At 44.2% G+C, this 24,402-nt stretch overlaps 1 protein-coding gene across 4 annotated transcripts in view; it reads right to left on the bottom strand.

Moving 5' to 3' along the window:
• LOC147613186 (enhancer of polycomb-like protein 1) overlaps positions 1-24,402 on the bottom strand; it is a 62,085-nt gene that overhangs the window by 33,016 nt on the left and 4,667 nt on the right. For 2 of the 4 annotated variants that reach the window (XM_086782450.1, XM_086782452.1), the window contains exons 4-9: positions 15,069-15,195; positions 14,842-14,907; positions 14,636-14,674; positions 14,421-14,501; positions 14,260-14,307; positions 13,996-14,046 (exon numbers count right to left, since the gene is read on the bottom strand). In XM_086782450.1, coding sequence (XP_086638576.1) covers positions 13,996-14,046; positions 14,260-14,307; positions 14,421-14,501; positions 14,636-14,674; positions 14,842-14,907; positions 15,069-15,195 — 412 coding nt within the window. The remainder of the gene's footprint in view (positions 1-13,995; positions 14,047-14,259; positions 14,308-14,420; positions 14,502-14,635; positions 14,675-14,841; positions 14,908-15,068; positions 15,196-24,402) is intronic. The other 2 variants (XM_086782451.1, XM_086782453.1) reach the window with 1 other exon arrangement.

Here is a 24,402-nt window from a genome sequence, read left to right as displayed (position 1 = left end):
AAAGTCTTCATTGCAAAAAGCTATCTCAAACTGTCTAATGAAAGCAAGTGCTTTGGTAGAGTCCATCCGTCCCTGAAAGTTTTCAAACTTTACATCCTTGTCACCGGACTTGAACTCTCGAGGCTTCTTCCTTCTATATGCATCTCTATGTACATCCTGTTCATCTGCATGATGATGATACCGCGATGAAGATTCACGATCCCTCTTCGTTCTCTCTTGAGCCACACTCTCCAAATGAGTGGAAAGCTCAACACGAGAACGGATATGTCTTCTTGGAGCAAAGCGGGAATGAGTAGAGGATCCCTCATCCTTACTCTTCTCTTGACCTGCATCAAGCCTAGCACCAGGGACTCTTGTCCTTTCAGCATTTAGCACTTGCTGTGCTCTTTCTGCTTGTTGTGCATCATGTGCATCACCACGGGCAGCCATGAGGGGTGGCTTCTTGAAAGCCAAACTACCATCTGCTTCAGTGTATACATCACCCTTAACCTGCAAGCTCTCAGGGTTTCTCAACATCCATTTCCTTTGCAATTGCTTCAAAAGTGACTTCATGGACCGAAGCCTTTCCCTTCGAAGCCAACACCCTTTGTACATCCGGGTCATTTTTCAATGACCTAAGCTCTTCGGTTTCAGCCCTATAGCGTCGCACTTGACGCCTCAAAGATTCCAAATCAGAATGCATAGTGTCATGAGTACCTGCATCTCCATAGACATCATTGCCTGCAACATCTCTTGCATCCCTTGTACCATGAAATTCACAGTCCTGTGTGTTCTCCACACTGTCAGAAATGTGGCTGTCCATGACACTCAAATCAGGTCACCACTTATGATTCCAAGCCTCAGACCGTTTTCCAATGAGGGGAAAAACTGAGCTCTGATACCAATGTAACGGGAGGCAGACGCGTGTATTGGAATCGTATAAATGTGAACAAGATTCTGAGCACTTAACACTTGAGCATTACAACCACAAAGCTGAAAATGACAGTACACCACATAAAGGGGCCAATGATAGGCTGACCCCCCCCCTTTAGGTTATATTACCAAAAGAGTCTGCAAAGTACAAGATTACGGGTGCCTGGGGATTCACCACCAGCCTGCACCTGATTCTTCCAAATACATCATGAATGAATACATTTCAAACAAGAGAATCTGTAGGTACATCCGCCCTACACACAGGTACATCCGCCCTGCACAAGCCTCTTCACAGGTACATCCGCCCTGCACAAGAGTATCACAATCCTCACAGATACTCCGCCCTGCACAAGATGTAAATGGATCTTTAGGCCCTGTTTCCACGCGAGAAACTCATCCAGAAACCTGTGTTCTCCGCGAGCAAGTGTCCCCAATGCTTGCCCTAAGCACCTGTTATACCAGGAATCCTTGAGACACATCCATGCTCACATATTCCATTGCTGTCCGGCCTGTTTTGTGCAATAACCAGTCCAAAACAGCAACTTTCTATCGCGAGAAATCCACCTGTAAGGGGTCCTACAGCCCTGTGGAGGTCCCTAGAGCTGTCCTGTACTGTCCAAGTTGACTTTTGACACCTGTAACCAGCCCAAAACTCGCAATAACCAGAAATTGCAGGTCTGAAATTTACCAACCAGCCCTTTAGAAGAGTGTGGGGATCGTTGTCCAAGCTTGTGTGAGTCCGGGAAGCAAGCAACCAGCCCTGTAGCAACTCCCAAAGCTCCAACCAGCTCTCCAATGTGTTGAATAATGAATAAAACAGCCCAAAAGGCCTCTTGAGGGAGGCGCCTTTTTCCAGTGCCACCTAAGGGGCTTGGTGGGTACACATACTGGCTGACATGTGTCCCCATAAGGTGTCCAGGTAGGTGTCCAGCCCATAGTGCTCCATTTGTCCTGTTTGTATAAGTTTAGGTCCAACCAAATGCGAACGCATTATAAGTTGTCCGGCCACTTATTAATGAGTGTGGACCTGCAAACCAATAAACTTTAGTAGTAAATGAAATAAGCTGTAAATTAAGTGTGGACGCACTTACCACCTGCAAAACCCATAAGCCCACAGTTTTAGGCCCAAACAGGAGTGCACACACGTGTCCACAAGGTGCCTGGGCGTCCCCGGTCCCTCGGACTTCACAAGCCAAAATAACAAGCATTGTCCAGGCAGCAAGACAATGTCACACAAAGTAAAATAAAGTTATGGCATACATCATTTATGCATTGTGCACATGTAAACTTGGAGAACCACCTATCATCATTCTTGTACTTGAAAATATTCCGCCTGCCATCATAACACACCATGTGTGCATGGCCGGAATCCACACGGGCACCGCCCGAAAGTCCACAAATGTCCTGCCATGTCCTTGGACTCATATGCATCCACTCATATGATCCATACACATGCCCAGGTACAATACATACATGCATCCGCGTGTTTCTAGGCCTGACACGCATCCGCATGTCCCTAGAATATAGGGGTTTGTGACAGTGACCAAACCACGTTCCCGAAAGTGATACAAGTTAGGATCTGCAACTCATCTCTGAAAATCTATCCGTAGAAAGAAGGAATCAATCTTTTGATTCCAAGCCTTGGAGCCGTCCTAAGACCATACAAGGCCTTCTGCAACCTATAAACCATCCCGGAACCTCAAAGCCTGGAGGCTGCTCAACATACACCTCCTCTTGCAAGTCACCATTAAGAAACGCAGATTTTACCTCCATCTGATATACGGGCCACCATTGAGAAGAGGCAAGGGTAAGAACTGTCCGAATCGTGGTCATCCTGTCACCATTTGGCCACCCAATTGGTCCACCCGTGCTTTCTCACCATGTATGTACATTGGATTGGTATCCATGGCAGTTGTATATGCCGAGGATTGATGCCACTCATGTGATACTGTCGACTTGGCTTTCCGTTGGGACTTGTGCCTCTGTGTATATGCCCGGATATGCCTGGTGGATTGGTCTTCCATTGGGTCTGGTACCTCGTGTACTTGCCTCGAGCATGTCTATTTTGGTATAGTCTCATGAACGGGGATTGTCCATATCAATGCTGCATTGCATAGCATCTTTATGTGCTTGCTTGCAATTGAAATTGCATGCGGTTTCCGTGCTTGCTTGACCAATGTGTAGTTCCGGATAAGGGGACGCCCGCCCACGAACAGTGCGTGTGAAACTATCTGCTGACATGGTTATGTGGCATGTGAGAGGTGGTAACTATTGGTCATAAACCTAGCCTTAGGAGTTAGCACTAATTAATAAGTGAGTGTATACACACTTCATTAAGTTTTGGGCCACTAAAACTCACTTCTAAATTATGACCAGCCCGGTGTTCACACACACTGATGTCCCGAGGTAGACAAAACCAAATGTCCACCGCCCAGACCTTATCCCCTTTCTACAAAGGGAGTAACCAACCATGTGTCCTCTCTAGCTTGCTAAACAAGGCACCTGCCTCCGCCAATACTGGACAACTCACCACCTCACTCCTTCTCTCTCTAGAGACAAGCACCTCCTTCATGAGGGCATTTCGGCTGTATTTTCTACACTTTCTTCTTCCCAACTCCATATCCAAGCTTGCTAAGGTGTTTCTCAAGCTTCCAAGAGTGTTTCCGACTACTAATCACTCTCCTACACACTCCCAAGGACTGAAATTCAACAAAATAGCTCTCTTTATTGCTGTAATTTCTGGTCTTTTCGCTGAAAACCCTAATTTCAGTCCTCCTTTCTCAAGTTGAACCATAGGGGAAGCTTTCCCAGGGTTCCCTTCATCCTCTTGAAAACTTTTGTCGTGAAGAAATTCGACAAATCGAAGATCTCATCACTCCAAGGACTTCCACCGCGAAGACTTCCGCTGTCATCGACTCTACTTGCAATTGGTAAGCTTTTATGCTTAAATATGGAAGCAAATAGCAGGAGGGAGGAACCGGATTACAAGATCATATACCCTATGTAGTGTTCTCTTGTCCTACGTGCTCTCTTGCAGATTGTTACTACCATGTGTTGGTGGAACAATAGAGAGCAGATGGTAGGGAACATGGGCACTTGAGAGGGTAGTGTGAGTTGCAAGTCTACATCGACAACCACTTGTCTGCAATACTGTACTCATATGCATTGGTATGGAAATCTGGTCAGAAATGCCCATGACACTATATACTTGATTCTCCCAAGATCAATATACTTTATTTGACGGAGGGGTCGGCTGTTCCGGCTTATTGTGTGTCTCTTGTCAATTCAACAAATTACTTCTTGTATTGAGCATGTGTCCATCAAATCTTAGTGTATTTAAGTGTATTGATTAGCATTGTGTTCAACCAAGTTACATTGGTATCAGAGCATACAATTCTCTTTCACTTCTATCGTGAGAGACGATCACTGTGAACACTAGCTATATCTACACTTAGAACATTATGGAAAGCCATTTAGTGAATGTTGGAGATGCTAACACAAGAGGCAGGGACAATGAAATGCATGCCTCCAATGCTTTACAGGATGAACAAACTCATATGGTGTACAATAGAGAACATGATTATGTGGAACAGCCGTCCCGTGGCAAAGAGAAGATGCAGGAAGAAGAGTCCATAGTCTTGGGGACTGAACTTACTTGTATGCAGGCTCTTCTCCATGCACAACAAGAAGAATTGAATCTTTACTGCCGCGAGAATCCATTGGTACATGACTGTTTGAAAGCCAAGAAAGCTGAATCTTATGTGGATTCAGCTTTCTTGCTCAAGAGTCGTACATGCAATTGAGGGATGCAACACGTGCATACTTGGCTTGTACGGAGGATGCCTATAAGCAAAGAGAGCGCTGTCCAAAATCTGCAAAATAATGGACAACCACCTAAAAAGGACCAAAACTAACATAAAAATGGTCCAAAGGCTGAAAATAACACTACCAAGAAACGTCCCTTCAAAGTGAGAGACTATGGACTCACTCCGGAGTCCGGAGCAGAAAAAGCAATATATAAGCGAGGGGAAATGCTTTACTTGTGGTAGCACCGAGCATATTACAAAGGCATGCCCAAACAAGAAGAAACGTGATATTGCAAATGCATCAAAGCCTAATGTGCATATGGTTCCTAATATGCAGGGCAACACTTCACATGATAGCAAAGACAAGGTTGTATGTAAAGCTTGGGAACAGCTTAAGGATCAGCCCGCTTTGTTCATGTTTGATGATTGTGCAACTGAGAAATTCATATCTACACAAATAGCAGCTGCTTTGGGTATTGAGGTGGAGGACATGGGTACTCAAATTGAAGCAGGGGCTGCCTTTGTTGGTAGAGAAGTGCAAGTCATGCCTATTATTGGCAAGTTGCGCATACACATTCAAGAATATGTAGATCATGAGGATTTTCTTGTGGCGCCTTTGAATGGCTATGATATATTGCTTGGAAAGCCTTGGCATACACATATTGATCCGTGCTCACCTTCATGCATAAAGGCCGAGAGTATGTAATTGATGCTGGTGAAGAGGGTGATACCATTCCCTTTGTATCTCATGTACAAATTAAGAAAGTAATGAAAAACAATGTTTTTGCGTACTTGATTTTTGTACGGGATCATGTTAAGGAAAATAATGTACATGTAAACACTCTTAGTAACGATAGGCTGGAATTCTTGCAAGAGTACAATGACTGTTTTGCTGATGACTTAACAAATGAGTTGCCACCCGTACGACCGAAAGATCATCGCATTGATCTTGTGCCGGGTAGCTTACCACCTAATAGGCCAACCTATCGTGTAAGTGCATCCCAAAAAGAGGAGATCATGATGCAGGTGAATGAGCTTCTTGAGAAGGGTTTGGTTCAACCAAGCTCTTCCCCATATTGTTCACCCATCCTCTTGGTTCAAAAGAAGGATGGATCCTTTCGTATGTGTGTGGATTATAGAGCTTTGAATAAGCTTACCATCAAGAATCGGTTTCCGATTCCATGCATAGACGACATCCTTGACAAGTTGGATGGATCGGCATGCTTTAGCCGAATTGATCTCAAGAGTGGGTATCATCAAGTGCGTGTAGTGCCTGAGGATGTACACAAAACTGCTTTCACGACAGCATTTGGGCTTTATGAGTATCTTGTTATGCCTTTTGGGTCTTACGAATGCCCGGCTACATTCAATAGAATGATGGATCGCATATTCCATGGGTACAGGAAATTTACAGGTGTCTTCTTTAGTGACATCCTAGTCTTCTCGAAGACCAAACAAGAGCATAGAGCTCATTTGGCCATTGTTTTTGAAGAACTCCATAAGCATAAACTCTTCATAAATGCAAAGAACAGTGAGTTCTTCTTATCACAGATACATTATCTTGGACATATTGTGTCCAAAGATGGAGTATGGATGGATCCTGCAAAGATTGATGCAATTCGGAATTGGCCCGAATTGAGTTTGGTGCATGAGATCCGTAGTTTGCTTGGATCATGCTCTTACTACCACAGGTTCATTCGGCACTTTGCATGGATTGCTTCTCCTTTGCATGATTTGACAAATAAGAAGGCCACATTCAAATGGACTAATGTAGAGAGGGATGCATTCCTCAAATTGAAAAATGCAATTACTCATGGTCCAGTGTTGATCATTCCCGATTTGCAAAAGCCTTTAAGTGTGGAATGTGATGCATCTGGAAATTGCATGGAAGTTGTCCTTAATCAAGAGGAACGTGCCGTGGCTTATGAGAGCCGTAGATTGCATGATGCAGAGCTATCTGTTGGCATTTATGAGAAAGAGCTCTTGGCTATAATTCATGCACTTACTATATATGCAAACATTACCTTCTTGGGACTAATTTCACTATGAAAACAGATCACCAGAGTTTGAGGTATTTTCTTACCCAAACTAAATTGTCAGAGAAGCAAATGAGGATGGACAATTTCCTCTCTATGTTTCATTTTCAGATCTTGCACACCCCAAGAAGGAAGAATGTAGTGACAGATGCATTGTCACGAAAGCCGTATGTGGCAGCTATCTCGGTTGCCTCTCATGCGGACTTGTCTGCCATGCGTGATTTGTATCATACGGTCCTACGGATACTGATTTTACCACTATTTGGGCTGATTTGATGGCTGGTCATGCACATGCCTCATACGTGATCAAAGAGGGTTATCTTATGAAAGATAATTACCTATGTGTGGTGTTTGACATGAGGCAAAAGGTTTTGGATGAGTGCCATGCTTCTCCATATGCTGGTCATAGAGGCATAATGCCTACTACGCACATAATTGAGCGGTATTTGTTTTGGCCACGTATGCGGAAGGACATAGAGGCACATGTACGTGCATGTATCACTTGTCAAAAGGTGAAATTCGATAGGCTGAAGGCACGAGGTTGCTTCAGCCATTACCTATTCCAACGCAGCCATGGGAAAGTATTACAATGGATTTCATTATGGACTTTCCACGGACCCAACAAGATAATGATGCAATTTGGACAATTCTGGACAAGTTTAGCAAGCAAGCTCACTTCTTGCAGTCAAAAAGACCATCAAAGCTAAGCGTAAATATATCTTGCACAAGTGTTCAAGCATCATGGAATGCCGAAGTCCATTGTGGGGGATAGAGATCCCAAGACTACAAGTCTCTTTTGACGGGCCGTATTTCATAACATGGGCACCAAATTGGACTTCTCATCAGCTTATCACCCTCAACCGGAAGAGCAAAGTGAGGCTGCAAATTCAGCCGTGTTGGATGTCTTGAAATGTTATGTGGCGGATCAAAAGTCTTCTTGGGAGAAGTACTTACCGCTTGTGGAATTTGCATACAACAACACGGTCCATGCATCTACGGGAAAGGCCCCGTTTGAGATTGTTTATGGTAAGATGGTTTTGCCACCTATCCTTCGCACAAAGGATGAGATATTTGCAACTGATAAGTATATAAGAGACTTGGAAATTACTTTTGCTCAAGTGCGGACAGCCATTGCAAGGTCTCAAGACAAGCATAAAAAGGCTGCCGACAAGCATAGAAGGCAATTGGATGTTAAAGAGAATGATTGGGTATTGCTGAAATTTGAGAAAGCAAGAATTGCAAAGAGACCTGACAAAGAGGGTGCATATCCTAAGCTTGCAACCAAGTACTATGGGCCTTTTTGAGTGATCGAGAAGATCGATGAAGTGGCTTTCAGATTGGCATTACCTAGTCATTGGCACATACACAACGCTTTTCATGTGAGTCCCCTTTGCAAGTATGTAGGGCCGGAGCCCAATGAAACGGTGATTGAGGACCCACCAGAAGTGGATGAGCTTGAGGAGATCTTGCACCCAGAGCAGATTGTATATCACAAGGAATGCAAGCTTGCTGCAGGCAAAGTTGTCAGGGGTTACCTTGTGAAGTTTAAGAACTATCTTCCCATTCATGCTAAATGGGTAGATGATGAGTTCTTCATAGTTTGGATGCTTTTTAGTTGCGGACAACTGTTTAGAAGCCGGGGAAGATGTCACCATTTGGCCACCCAATTGATCCACCCATGCTTTCTCATCATGGTTGTACATTGGATTGGTGTCCATGGCAGTTGTATATGCCGGGGATTGATGCCACTCATGTGATACCATGGACTTGGCTTTCCGTTGGGACTTGTGCCTGTGTGTACATGCCCGGAAATGCCTGGTGGATTGGTGTTCCATTGGGTCTGGTACCTAGTGTACTTGCCTGGAGCACGTCTATTTTGGTATAGTCTCATGAACGGGGATTGTCCATACCAATGCTACATTGCATAGCATCTTCATGTGCTTGCTTGCAATTGAAATTGCATGTTGCTTTCATGCTTGCTTGACCAATGTGTAGTTTCGGGTAAGGGTACGCCCGCCCGCGAACCGTGCGTGTGAAACTGTCTGCTGACATGATTATGTGGCATGTGACTAGGTGGTAAGTATTGGTCATAAACCTAGCCTTAGGAGTTATAAGTGAGTGTGTACACACTTCATTAAGTTTTGGGCGACCAAAACTCACTTATAAATTATGACCAGCCCGGTGTTCACACACACTGATGTCCCGAGGTGGACAAAACCCACTGTCCACCGCCCAGACCTTATCCCCTTTGTACAAAGGGAGTAACCAACCATGTGTCCTCTCTAGCTTGCTCCACAAGGCACCTGCCTGCCATCTATACTCGACAACTCACCACCTCACTCCTCCTCCTCTCTCTAGAGATAGGCGCCTCCTTCATGAGGGCATTTCGGCTGTATTTTCTGCAATTTCTCCTTCCGAACTCCATATCCAAGCTAAGGTGTTTCTCGAGCTTCCAAGAGTATTTCCGGTTGCTAATTACTCTCCTACACACTCCCAATGACTGAAATTCAGTAAAACAGCTCTCTTTATTGCTGTAATTTCTGGTCTTTTTGCTGAAAACCCTAATTTCAGCCCTCCTTTCTCAAGTTGAACCATAGGGGAAGCTTTCCTAGGGTTCCCTTCATCCTCTTGAAGACTTTTGTCGTGAAGAAATACGACAAATCAAAGATCTCATCACTCCAAGGACTTCCACCACGAAGACTTCCGCTGTCATCGACTCTACTTGAAATTGGTAAGCTTTTATGCTTAAATATGGAAGCAAATAGCAGGAGGGAGGAACCGGATTACAAGATCATATACCCTGTGTAGTGTTCTCTTGTCCTACGTGCTCTCTTGCAGATTGTTACTACCATATTGTTACTACCATGTGTTGGTGGAACAATAGAGAGCAGATGGTAGGGAACATGGGCACTTGAGAGGGTAGTGTGAGTTGCAAGTCTACATCGACAACCACTTGTTTGCAATACTGTACTCATATGCATTGGTATGGAAATCTGGTCAGAAATGCCCATGATACTATATACTTGATTCTCCCAAGATCAATATACTTTATTTGACGGAGGGGTTGGCTGTTCCGGCTTATTGTGTGTCTCTTGTCAATTCAACAAATTACTTCTTGTATTGAGCATATGTCCCATCAAATCTTAGTGTATTTAAGTGTATTGATTAGCATTGTGTTCAACCAAGTTACACATCCTTGTTGTCGCTGCAAAGGTATCCTCATAGTCGATGCCGTGCCGTTGAGCATAGCCCTTAGCCACAAGTCTGGCCTTATGCTTGTCCACCGACCCATCAGACGTATACTTGGTCTTGAAGACCCATTTGACACCAATGACTGACCGTTTTGATGGCCGCGTAACCAACTCCCAAGTTTTATTCTTCTCTATGGCATCCAATTCCACTTGCATGGCTTTCCTCCAAGTCTCCTAAGAAAGAGTTGCCTTCACGGAAGTGGGCTCTTTGTCCCAAATGATACGAGACATCAAAGCATAGTTCACCTATAGCAGCTACTCTGAATGACTTTTGTTTAGAACTATGTGCAATCTTCGAGGTCCATCCTCTGTGGTCCACTCGGAGGGAAGCTCCGTAACACTTGACTCCCAAATGGTGTCTAACAACCACTTTGATACTCGAACAGAACGCAGAGCCTCATGTTGTTGCTTGGGCTCATCTCCAACTTCAAGCTCAACCTCTACAATGACTGAGGCTGTCTAGCTGGAACAATAGACTACGAATCATCCTCATACTCATCTGGTTCTCCAAGAAGTGGCAGCTCATCAACAGTGGAAGCTAGAACATGCTCATCAAAGAGAACATCTCTGCTGACAACAACCTCATTCCACTCCGGGTCATACAACCTGTAGCCTTTGGAAAGAGAGTTATATCCCAGAAATACAAGCTTCTCGGACTTCGAGTCAAGCTTCGCCCTCTGCTTCTTTGGAATGTGAACATAGGCATCACTCCCAAATACACAAAAATGGAAGACATCTGGTTTCCTGCCAAAATAAGCCTCAAATGGAGTCATCTTTGGTACTGAAGTCATCGAAGATCGATTGAGGATATGAACAGCCGTAGCCACAGCCTCTCGCCAAAGTGGACGAGGAAGATCACGATGCTCCAGCATCGTCCTCGCCATCTCCACCACAGTCCGGTTCTTTCGCTCAACCACTCCATTCTCCGAAGGCGAACCTGTATTGGCCAGCTTGCCGCTTGATGCCATGTTCCGCACAAAACCGCACAAAAGCATTGGAAGAGAATTCTCCTCCTTCTCCAACTCCGGCCGTCGAACACCAACCACAATGTAATCAACCAAGTCATAAGACTCCAAGACAGACTCCATCATTGCCTTCCAGATGTCGTACTTGGTCCCGTCCAACTGTCGATCCACCAGGAATGTGGGGATAGTATGGATTTTCACGTGCTTCTTAGCCATCTCAAGCAAGTCTGCCATCTTAGGGGGGTTACTTTGGTCCTGTGAAGGGAGGGTGGGTGGAAAAAAAAAATTTGAAGAAGAGGCTGCACTTGCTTCTCCCCGCTTCTTCAGGTCCCGTATGCCCGATCAAGCTCCAATCAGCACCAACAATCAGCAGTCCCGCAAGCTCTTCAAATCTCCCGCAAGCTCTCCAAGGTCTTCAAGAAATCAACAGTCCCGCAAGCTCTCCAATATCTCCAAGGTCTTCAAGCCACTGGGACTCTGATACCATGTTGAAATACGCAGCGGATATGAGACATAAAACTGAGAGCACACGCAACAGGACTCTGCGCTAAAGAAGAACACAGGTAGGAGAGAAACACCAACCTCAAGCTGAACGCAGAACTGAGTGCAGAAGAGAAAACGCAAATGCACAGGAGAGATGTGTGAGAACTCTGCTATATACACATGAAAACCATACAACCTGGAGTGGGGGACCAAGGGTGGTATTTACCACCCTCCTATGCTGGTCGGCCAGGCAAACACAAGCGACAGCCAACAAATCATGTCCACGATTGGAGAAAGCCAGTCGCCCAGCTCATAAACAATCAGCCAACAAAAAGACATGGAGTTGGCAAGATCAGAGGGAGTTGGCCAGCACGAGACTGCCCCACGACCAGAGAAAAATAGAGAAAATATGGAGAAATGGGTAAAAATGAGAAAAGGCTCTGGGCGGGCACACCCACAACATGGGAGATTTGCAATAGTATATGTGTGTGGCATATATGGCAGCAAAGCCATCGAAGACACCCTTACCCCACCAGCACAATCTATCTGAAGCATCTGGCTCGATATCATTCATACCCTCCGAGGTCAGTCAGAGCGTCTCAGACCGCATGAGAAAGCGTCGGGAAGCCTTCCTCGGGATCTAGTGGCACGGTCCCTTTCTTACAGATAGTGGTGGCAAACCCACTAAGCATTGTAGACCACCTATATGGTTATTTCCCTCTCCCTCCATTGTATGAAATAGCCTTCTCCTCCTAGAGCGGCAAGCCAAAGGATGAGTGCATCCTCACCTTTGTTCATCTTGACTCGCATTTTCTCTTTGGGGACGGATTTGTACTTGGCCATTTTGGCTATTTTTTTCGGTAACTAATAGAATCTTTTTCCCCAAGAAAAAAATGGTTTTTGCAACTGTCCAACTAAGAGAACCCTCTATATGAAGAGGAGTAAAGATTGTTTTTTGGTCATCGTTTTATACGTTGATGACATGCTGCTCACAAGCCCTAATGAGGAGAAGATTTCAGCCTTCAAGGCTGATTTACATGTGTCATTTGAGATAACGGATTTGGACTCATTGCATTATTATTTGAGCATACAACTTATGCAACGTGATAATGGTATCATGATGTTGCAGTCAAAGTACATACAGAGGTTGCTTACATGGTTTGGCCTTGAAAACTGTAAGCATGTTGCTACACCAATAGAGACAAGTGCTAGGCTTAGTTTCCAAGAGGATGCAGGTGAACCATTTGATACATCAATTTATCAACAAGCTGTTGGGTGTCTCATATATCTATGTAAGTCAAGGCCAGACATTCAGTTTGGGGTCTCTCCCAATTGAGCAGGTTTATGTACAATCCCGGAAGTAGGCATTGGCAGGTTGCCAAGCGAGTATTCAAATACTTAGGACACTTAGTCCCTTGGCTTATTCTATGCTTAGGAGAGTGATGTTCAATTGCATGCTTTCAGTGATTCCAATTGGGATAGATGTTATGATACGCAAGTGTCGACTAGTGGCTTTTACTTTCACCTTAGTGATTCATGTATATCATGGCTCACCAAACAGCTGCCAACTATGGCCACTTCGAGTTGTGAAGCTGAGTATAGAGCAGCTTTTACATCGATTGTGGAGTGTGTATGGCGTAGATGCCTTTTGGCAGATCTTGGTGTTAGACAGCAGTCCCCCACCTCCTCCTTCACTGATAGCCACAGTGCATTAGCCGTTGAGAGGAACCAAGCGTTTCATGCTCGCACAAACCACATTGAGGTGCATTATCATTATGTCAAGGACAGGCTCATCGTAGGAGAGATGATCCTAGCTTATGTCTCTACACACGACAATGTGGAAAATATGTTCACTAACACTCTCTCAAGAGAGAAGCTTTTCGCAAAGCTTTGGGCTAATGCCATTTGGGAATTGATCAACCACATGATCCTTGTTCATGTTCACATTTATATGGTAGTGATGTATGGACGTAGGCTAATAATGCGCCGGGCCAAAATTTTCCCTCTTTAAGAGGTTTTTTTCCCCAAGCGTATGTACGCACTCTTATGAGTGTGTAAATGACCTTATCATGTCACTTCACTTGTACTTCACTCATTCTCATCAATCTACTTTGAGTGTTGTGCTTCCCCATCTCTCTCTCCTTGCTTGCTGCATCTATGTCTATGTTGCTACATTATCTCCACTCTGACACCACAAGGATAAGCAAAATTTATTTTATATCATTTGGAACTGGATCTTTCTCAAAATGAATGATTTTCTTAAATTGAGGAAACTTTCTATATTGGTGGGTATTGTAGGCCCCTGAGACTAAACCAGAGGGTCCAAAAACCTAGCACTTACAGTTTGAAATAATGCTCAATATCATGGACCTGCTACGTGTTTCAAATAATGTAATCTCTAGTACAGTTTGAAATAATGCACACTACCATGTAGCTGCTATGTGTTTCAGTATCGAAGGGGATGATTCTAGTATATCACAAAGATAATGATGCATGGCAAGTTCAGAGGTAAGAAGGCCTCACAACACAACTAGTTAAATACCTTCTGTAGCATTCCCAGTAGCGCCCTCGATTGCTCCAGGTTACAACGAACCTGGCAAGGTAATTATTCATATTAATATGTATAAATTTTGCATAGTAGTTACGAAGCAGAAAATAGCCACCACTATAATGAACCCCTGAAAGCACCACATAAATGGTGCATGACTGCACGTCGATGCTTCCCAGTGCCCACTTTAGCCTTCATACATTACAATCGGAGGCCTTGCCTGCAATATAACAAGAGAAAGGGCTTGCAATAAAGTACCTGACGCAATTTCTCAAACGATGGCACGTCATTCTCGCGTCTTTGCATCTGTTCATCACGGATAGAAGAAAGCACTGAGTATGCTGCATGTAATACACTTCAAGAAAAGTACAACATGAACACAGCCCGCGATCCTCACAGAATTTTGAATTCTAACTCACCCTTCGAGTATGAGGCCTGTGTATTTTTTCTCTGGGTCTGAAGACATTGAACGGGTTTGTGTCGTTCACCGGTGGAGGCGGCTAAGATTGATCAAGAGAAAATAAATTGAAATGTTTCAGTTCTCCAAATCAAGAAACCAGTCATAGGTTATATCACAAGCAAGTCTATCAATAAATTATAATCACAAGAGCCCACACATAAGAAAAACAATTACCTGTAAGCGTCGGAGAACCGGTTTTTGCCATTGCTCTCTCTGAGACAAAAAATATATATATATATACAGTAAAGCATTAGCTCAAAACCACTGTTTTAGAAGTGAGCAACAATTAAACGACGTTCTAATCCAGCTGCTGCTCAGACTTGAAGACCCATAAAGCTAATTGTTTAGCAGCACCATGCTGCCAAAATAAAGAGACTTACCTTCACCTTCCAGTAGTCAAAAACAGCTGAGAGTACTGCTGGTCTGGGTATCTGAGATCGCAACACCTAGTTTATACAGAGTTCCATGTCCAGAAGCTTTCGTCAGAAGAAGTGAATAAAGCAGCTTCACATGAAGCTTGTAAGGAACCACACTAACTATCTTACAGACTGCATATTGAAGCAAGGAGATGGTAGAACAAAAGCACTGCCTAAAGAGCAACCCTTACCTCAAAAGCTGCCTCTTGTTGGAGGAGGACCGGCACTGGCATGCCATACACTGCAGGTATTGCTCCAGCCCGTTCACGAGCTTTGTAATCAAGAAGCTCCAGCTTGTATAACAGCCACTCAAAACTGCTACCCAAATAGAAAACATAAATTAAATTGTAGAAAATGGCCACTAAAATGTTCTCCAATCCTATCGCACATGCACAACCTCTTTTATATTGTATGCACAACCTCTTTTATATTGTTTCCCTACCCACGGGGAGATTGTCATGTGCATACCCTAAATAAGCTGCACGTGGACATGATCCTCAGTAGTAGTCACCTAAAAGGTAAAGTCCAAGGGCATTATCGACTGATTAGGTAGTGTTTTGGGAATCTGGACAAGGTAGTACCAGGCGGCCGCGGTCAGAATCAGTGTGACAGCATATATAATACTTGATGGAGTCGTGAATCAGACCTATTGGCCACCCAGCAGTCCTACAGGCCAACCAGAATCCAGAAGCCTATTTAAAGGCAGCATCAAGTCAGATAGGGAGAGCAGAGTTTGCAGTGCTAGTTCCCCAGGCAGCAGACGATTTTCTTGATCATCAGCGTGCAGCTTCCATGAGTGTTTTTCCCTTGCTCTAGTGAAGGAAAGCAGGTCATTAGTTAGGTTATGCAGAGGAATAAAATTGGATGGCTAAAAGTATTAATCATTCAAAATATACACTAGAAGTAGGTTAGGTAAAGAGTGTAGAGCACTTGTGCCTATCTGCCAGGGTTTTCCAAAGATAGAAAGGAGAGGGCGGCAGAATCAATTCTCACATATACAGAGCACACACAAGTCCTAAACTCGTACTATGTATTATGTACATGTAAGAAGCAATACAACCAAAATTCAAGTACAAGATGTGCTGAGAATGAAGACGTCAAATCACAGCCCTATGACCTATTATACACTCCTGGCTAGCACTACGTGTTATGTACCTAGCACTAACCCTTGGGGTTAGGGACTAATTCAGTAAGGTTAGGGAAGCCCTGGGATTAGGCAAAGGAGGCAGATTCAGGTGACTAAGGTTTCAATTTAATAAATCCAAAGTTATTGGCTATTTTTGACTGGGCTGTTATTTATAGCAACAATAAGCACTATATAAGTGAGTCTTGAGTTATTACTGATTCATTGTGGTCTGGACCTGGACGGCTTACTCTTGCCATGGACATGGCAAATCAAGGGGAGTCTTCCCAAGGGCCCTTGTGGGCAGGCACTAGTTGTATAGGACGCCAAGGTTAACTCGCATTGTGGGGGTGGAACCTTAGCCCCTGGCTCGAGGATGGTTCATAGTTGTGAACCTATAGTTGGGTGGTGAGCTTGCTTGTACCCTTCTATTTGGTTTGTACTAATCTTGTTTTGGCATGTGTATTACGGTGGATCTATGGGAGGATTGGCATCAAAGCCATCCTAATCGCGGAGGTGGAAGTAAAACAAGGTTTGTGTGTCTTTGGCATTGTAAGAAATTGTGTCGTGAAGCCCATATATTCTTCTTGATGTTGTTTTTTATGGATTGAGCATTGGTGCATTTATGGTCTTCTGTCACATATGGTTCTGAGGGTAAGAGGGAGGTTGATAAACCCTAGTCTATGGAGGTTCAAAGGGAAACATGGCTATGGCTATGGCATTGCACAAAGAGAGAGAGAGAGAGAGAGAGAGAGAGAGAGAGAGAGAGAGAGAGACAATTATTTGTGTCTTTGGTATTGTAAGAAATTGTGTCGCGAAGCCCATATTTTCTTCTTGATGCCGTTTTTTATGGTTTGAGCATTGGTGCTTTTATGGTCTTCTGTCACATATGGTTTTGAGGGTAGGAGGGAAGGTTGATAAAACTTTAGTCTATGGAGGTTCAAAGGGAAACATGGCTATGGCTATGGCGTTGCACAAAGAGAGAGAGAGAGAGAGATAGAGAGAGTCAATACACAATAGAGTAGAGAGAGTGAAAGAACACGACTCATTGATGTGATTGTTGGTTGATTATTTCAATGAAAGTACAAGTACATTAAGGTTGCGTCTTGACATCACTACTTATGTCACACACACACACACAGAGATAAGACCTTGATTTTCAAAAATCCCTCCCTCAAGGGATTACCTCATACTGTGTCAAGGATAAATCTTAGGCTCATGGCCTAGTTACTCATGCCAGCAAGCGGCCTATTCCATGACCACATCCTCAGTGCTGCCGCTGTCCAACAAGACGACGACTCTCTGGCCACCTATGTAGCCAAAGGTCTTGAGCATTTCGTTGCACTCATAGTCCTCGCCTTGGGAGCCCTTCTACTTATCTTCAAGCTCCTGGCTAACGATTGCACCAACAGAAGAACTGGGATCTGAAGAACTAGAAATGGCCGTTGGGGTTTGTGTGGGAACTAGGCTCACCACGGAAGCCATGGAGGCTGGGGTGGTCATCTGTGGAGTGGTAAGGCTTCGTCGAACGATCCTTAGAAGTGCATCCTTTTGTGTGACAAAAGAAACACCTACCCTCATTCTTGTGTTGAGCTGTCTCCTCAACACTCAATTTTCCACTGGTCTTGCCTAGCTGAGCTTTTTGGTCTAGAGTAAGCTTAGGCGCATTGGTCGAGTTCTTTGAGCCAGAGGCTTCCGTGCTCTATCCTGGGAAAGACCCCGTCTGGTTCTGGCCCTTTCCCCCCGAGGCAAGTGCCTTGGGAGTGGAAGGCTTGAAAGTCTTGGGCTTTCCGCCATTATACTTCATTTCAGCACACTGTACAAGCGAGAGTGCATCCTCGAAGGTGGTTGGCCTAAGCATACGCACTTCCACTGGATTTGCGTGTCAAGGCCATAAAGGAACTATCCTTTCTTGTCCTTGTCAATTGCAAATACAAGTTCAAAAGCTTATTGGCAAACTGTAGGACTAGTTACACATTTTGATGTGCCCCCCTAAACTCGTCTTGGAGTCGCTCAAGGTAATGGGGCGGTAGCTGCTCAAAGATCGAGGACAAACCGTCCCAGACATAAGCCGCCATACCTAATCTAGTGTGGGCATGAGCCCACTGGATCTAGCAAGGAATGGCCTCACCTTCCAAATACCAACTAGCAAAGATCACTCTGTCAATATCATTCTTTCTAACTGCAACTAAATAAGCTTCAAATTGATGCAACTAGGAATAAAGAGTTGTGGGGTCGAGTTTACCATTATACTTACTAAAGTTCCTCCTCTCAAGAGGATGACTCGAGGAAGCCGTTGGTGTCGCTCTTGCATCTAAAGCCGCAAGAAATCTTTTGTGCTCCACGCGTTGCCTGGCATCGTCTTCTGCAACAGCACGGGATGTTGCCACATGGTCTTCTGTCAATCGAATCTCCATTGCTCGCATCTGCAACTCGAGGATCGAACTCGGCTACTATCATAGCTCTTCAAAAGAGTTATCCGGTAGAGGATCTGCTCTTGGGATGTGGGAAACAAAAGGAGACGGAGGAGAAGACTGAGAAAAAGGGGCTCGAAAACAGGTGCACTCATCTAGGGCCAAAATCTAGTGCGCTCTGTTCCATTGCTCGCATCTGCAACTCGAGGATCGAACTCGGCTACAGTAGTAAATCTTCAAAAGAGTTATCCGATAGAGAATCTGCTCTTGGGATCTGGGAAACAAAAGGAGACGGAGGAGAAGACTGAGAAAAAGGGGCTCAAAAACAGGTGCACTCATCTAGGGCCAAGATCTGCAACTTCTGCTCTTCCAATTTGGTGCTCTGGTCTACGATTGCTCTTATCATCTTCAGGAACATCTCAAGCACACTCATCATGTCTGCCGCTCTCGAAGGACTACCTAGTGCGCTCTGTTCCGAAGTTCGTCATTCTCTCTCTTCGTCAAAGCTCGCCATAGCGGGAAAATACACTTCCTTTCCGGAACGCAATCTGACCATCCACTATGCATGTGGGAGACTTTCCAGAGGCTTCTAGAGGCTAACAAGTGAGAAAAAAATTTCTTTCTTTTTTCTGGTTTTCTGGTTGAATCTTCACACTCGAAAAGGCTCTGATACCAATGTAACATGCAGAAGCTCGGTGGAAGAATCAGTAACTTCAGTGCTCAGAAATTCAACAATCGTTTGCGACGAAGTTGCCGCACAGCATAGAGAAAGATGTGCAAAAATAGAGAGAGAGAGAGAGAGAGAGAGAGAGAGAGAGGGGGGAAGGAGAAGAGGACACAGTATTGGATCCCAAATACCCTCTGTACCCACCACGAATGGTGTATTTGCTTTAGTAGAATGATGTACAATAACGCAAATCTGTAGATCCAAAGATCTGTTCTTGACCTACACTCTTCACCTTGGCTGGAGCACTCCCCTAGGCTGTCCTGGCCCTTGGAACGCAATAACCCTTTGTGAATTATGAGATGATCGGGACTGAATTCTGCCTTGGCTATTTATAGCACACTACTACTGGTCGGTTGAGTCAACAAGGATTGGGACTCGGCCAGCTGCTGGAAACCTCACGACCAGGTCTTCAAGCAATAAATGCTTTTTATCATGCGTTTCACAGTACAGTGCTGACTGGCCCTTCTTGCACTGTCTGTCCAGGCTGTTATGTGCTGTCTAGACCTGCACCTGGCTGCTGGACAGCCCCTAGGCACTGGCCGCCTGGCTGGGCAAGGCCCTAGGGCCTGTCAGCTGCCTCGCCAAGCCCCTTGGGCTGGCCGACAGCCTGCCCAGCCCTTCTACAGGCTGGTGGGCAAGGCCTAGGGCCTTCCTGGCCCTTCTTGGGTAGCCTAAGCCCTACCCAATGCCCACATCCAGAGTTTTGACCCTCTGTTCTGGGGTAGCCCTAAGGGCTGGACCCCTTTCTACATGCAATCCTACATGCATCTACAAACGCCTAGTGTTCAGTTGCAAACCCAACACTCAGATCATCTGGCATCATTCCAAAGGGAGACTCACAATACAAACTGGCACTGCTTCATGTGCAGGACAATGCACACCTGACCTTGGACGCTTAGAGTGGAACCCTCGCTCACTCATCCCAGACTGGGCTCACATGGGACCACTTTCCATTCCAAGTCCTTCTTGATCAGATATGTCCACGTGGCATCCAAGTGCAGGATGCACGTGACACCCCTCCTAGGGGGTTTATGTTGGAATATATCTCATCTCCAGAGGGCCTACATGTACCTTTTCATGCTTGTACTAGTCATTTTTATGTGGCCCTGCATTGGCATATTTAGCAGATATTATTTAGGTTTTTTCCACCATTTTTTAGGCTTTTTATAGCATATTTAAGCTACATGACAACTGTCGGCCTACTACAGCTGGCCGACCAACTCATATGAGGGATATATAAGGGAGCACACCCTTCCCCTCATTTTCCGTCTCATTCTTGCATATCTGCTGGAGGAGATTTGCTGTAGAAACAGTCTCTTATGCTTGTAAGCACCTACAGGCTTCCCTCGTGCTCATTTTCAGCAATAATCAAGTGTTCTCAGCCTACTACAGTTTGTGCTTTGGACCTACAACCTTTGTTTGCTCTTTCCTTCATGGTATCAGAGCCAAACGCTGATCCACAAGCAAAAGGTGTCACCGGAGTGAGATTTTTGGAATATTTTATTGTCCAATTTTTGTAAAAAGAAAGCTTGTAGAGCAAGCTTGGGCTAAAATAGCCATGTAATCTATTTTTGATGGAATAAAATACTATAAAAATACTCAAGCCGGGATGCTTTTGACACACGCTTGGGGGTCAGTTGGGATCCAATCTGGTGTTTCTCTTCAGTTTCCGTATTGTGGTTGCACATGCTTCTCGAGGATTGCGTTTTCTCGTTTCAGTGGTATCACTGTCACGGGAGTGAGATTTTTGAAATATTTTACTATCCAATTTTGTAAAAAGAAAGCTTGTAGAGCAAGCTTGGGCTAAAATAGCCATGTAATCTATTTTTTATGGAATAAAATACTATAAAAATACTCAAAGAAGGATGCCCTGACACACGCTTGGGAGGGAAATTGGGACCCAATCTGGTGTTTCTCTTCAGTTTTTGTATTTTGGTTGCACGCACTTCTCAAGGACTGCGTTATCGCCTTACAATGGTATCAGAGCCTTGGCGACACTACGTCACATTTTGAGACAAAAGGTTTTTAGTGTTGCAGCACTCAAACGACCAGTCCAACCACGGACACAAGTTTCCACGAAGAGACACCGGCACGACGCACGAGAAACCGCACAAAGCAGTCAGGCCAACCGCAGACACCAGTTTCCAACAAGACACACCGGCGCGTACACAAGAAACTACCAGCATAGGCACCGACCGCACACAGTTGGCCCGGTCAACACAACGCCAGTAACGATGCCCAGTACGACCGCCGGACCATTCATAAGCACCAGCCCACAACCACAAAGAGCAAAGAGAAACCTCTCTCTCTCTCTCTCCCACGATGAAGACTAATCTCACCCTTTTGTGCATCTTATATCTTCTCAGCCACGCGAACATGACGCCTTATGGGATTAAACCACAGCTGCGTGGCAGTGCCTAGTGAGCTGCGGGAGAAAAGAGAGAAGAAGAAGAAGAAAGAAGAGGAGAGAGAATAAAGAGAAAGAAGAGAGAGAAGAAGAAGAGGAGAGAGAATAAAGAGAAAGAAGAGAGAGAAGAAGAAGAAGAAAAGAGAAGAAGAAGAAGAAGAAGAAGAAAGAAGAGGAGAGAGAAAGAAAGAAAAGAAGAGAAGAAGAAGAGGAAGAGAGCACCTACGGGCTTCCCTCGTGCTCATCTTCAACAACTATCAACTGTTCTACGGCCTACTACAGTTTGTGCTTTGGGCCTACAACCTGTGTTTGCTCTTTCTTTCAGTTTGTACTAATCATTTGTGTTCTATGTTTAGGAGATCCGTGGGGTTGAAACAATGAGGTATACTTCGAGAAGTATATCCGCAACTCCTAGAAGCATACATGTAAGCTTTTCACTTGCGGCCGACTGCTTAGAAGCCATGGGGCATATCATCATTTGGGGATTCCCCGTGCTTTAAACCTATGAACAAGCTTTGGGTCTATGGACGAGCTCCATAAGTGTGGACATGAAACCTAGATGGCAGGGGACTTACGTCTACGCCAAGGATCTTGTGGAGTGGCACCAAGAGGTTGCAAGAGTTATATGTTATAACTTGGTTTTGTACGTACACACTCATAGTAGCCAAGCATTTCCAAAAATGCATTTCCTAAACATTGCCTACCTTTGCTAGACGTTTGCTTTGGGTGGGGGGGAGGGTACAAGGTCAAAAAAAATCATATGTATGCGGCCTATTTTATGCCAAAAAGCTGTACAAAGCATGTAAGGTATGAAAAACAGTCAGCTTCAAGACAAAAAACATTGAATATTTTCCTACAAATGCCAAAAGTTACTTGAATGTTTTCTACAAGAGGAGGGGTCATTTTTTCTTCCTCCTATTTTTTCTTTTTTTTCTTTGGGGGGGGGGGGGGGGTTGGTTTGTGATTAGGTAGGGGTACAAGGTCAAAAAAAACATATGTATGCGGCCTATTCTATGCCACAAAGCTGTACAAAGCATGAAAGCTATGAAAAACATTCCACTCCAAGACCAAAAAAACATTAAATAGTTTCCTACAAATGCCAAAAGTTTCGTGAACGTCTCCTACAAGAGGAGAGGGGAAAGGGGGAGGGAAGTGGTACCAAGTCAAAAAAATCATATGTATGCTGCCAATGTTATGCCAAAAAGCTGTACAAAGTATGGAACAATCTAACTTTAGGACAAAAAAACATTGTATAGATATGGTCCATCATCCACTATCCATGCCAAGGCATGCTACATACTCCATAAATTATAATATCGAATAGAGCATCACAAATGTAATAACATCTAGACTTTGGACTCTGGAATCTAGTCTCTAGAGGTGAAAGATCAAACCACCACAAAAAAAACAACCCATGTACCCCAAAAAAAGGCTCAAAAAATTATTTAGTACATATGAAACATTTTTAACACATTTCGCATAGTTTCATAAGGTAAGAAACGTGTTTCTATGCAACACTCAGTTAAATTTTCCGGTTCATTATTTGTTGATGTTACCCCTTTTCCACACTTGTGTAGTGTTAAGGCAGCCCCTCTCAGCTCAAATCAGGTTGGACAGCAATATAACCTTCGAAACATCCCTAAAGCAAGTCGGTCACAACATTGAAGCACCTCCCGGCGGTGGTAGAGCATGCATTTACAATGATTGGCAAAGATCCAAAATAGACCTTAGTCCTAAATAATGTACATGAACTAATGCTATGCATAAACTAATCCTTACTGTTCTCCTCCGTGAGTTAATGTAAAACTCTGATATGGAGGTGTACACTGTCAATCCCAATTCGTTGTTACATGCCCTTGTCTTCCTTGTCTTTAAATGCTCAAGAATGACCCAAAACTTACTATTTGTAGGCAAGTTACTCTCGACATTCCTTTGAAGTAACTTGCCTACATGGATACTGCCTCCCAAACCATTAGTTTCTTTACGACTAAACAAGTTGATGGATGAAGAGTTGGACAATCAGCTCAAAAACTTACTCTGTAGTGGTTTCGCTGAACCAAGTAATTTACCATTTATAGACCCCTGGTTTTCTTTGTCAAGAAGACTGATAGATCAACCAGATTGAGCCTATTTCACCATCCGCTTCCATGTCACATTGAAGAGTAACTTCTCAAGGCCTTACATTCACTATAATTTTCACAGGCTAGACAAACCTTAAATTATATCAAAAGGTCAACTTGACAAATAGCACACCCTTGTTTGCTATGATAATACGGCGCTTTATCAATGGCCTCAAGAGAACTCATGTTGAAGTTGCAACCACCTTCTCGTCCACAATGTAGTATTTAGGTGTGAAACCCTTTAATTTTGTGCTATCAAAGACAAATGTATATTCAGCACAACAGCATGCTTGTTGGTATCACAAATCACCTAAAAATGGTGGTCCTAATACAAACCGAGGGCCCGGAGAAATAGCCACTTCTAAACATGTTTGGGTCAACTTTTTTGATCACACCTTTGTTCCAAAAAATCATCTAAAAGGTATGAAGACACAACCTCAAAAGGTCTAGATCTCACATAAGGTGTGACACACCTCACTTGTGGTACACACAGGATAGCATGCACAAGTCCATGGTGTGACAATATGTGAATATGAAGCGGAAGCAAATAGAGATCACGCAAGAGGGATCCAAGACTTGAGCCAAGAACTAAAAAGTATTGAATTGTATTGAATGAATTATGAAGGCACAATGGCCATGCTTCTATGCATCTCATGTCGTGTAGTGGCCAGTAGCACTAGAGAACAAATGTCCACGACTGATAAAGATGCCTAAAATAGCCTTAAAAACATGGG

This window comes from Cibotium barometz, chromosome 44, assembly GCF_041138505.1.
Source record: "Cibotium barometz isolate CiBa-2024 chromosome 44, ASM4113850v1, whole genome shotgun sequence".
Taxonomy (NCBI): Eukaryota; Viridiplantae; Streptophyta; class Polypodiopsida; order Cyatheales; family Cibotiaceae; genus Cibotium; species Cibotium barometz.
Note: the sequence above shows the minus strand (reverse complement) of the source record. Positions and strands in the feature narration are given on the sequence as shown.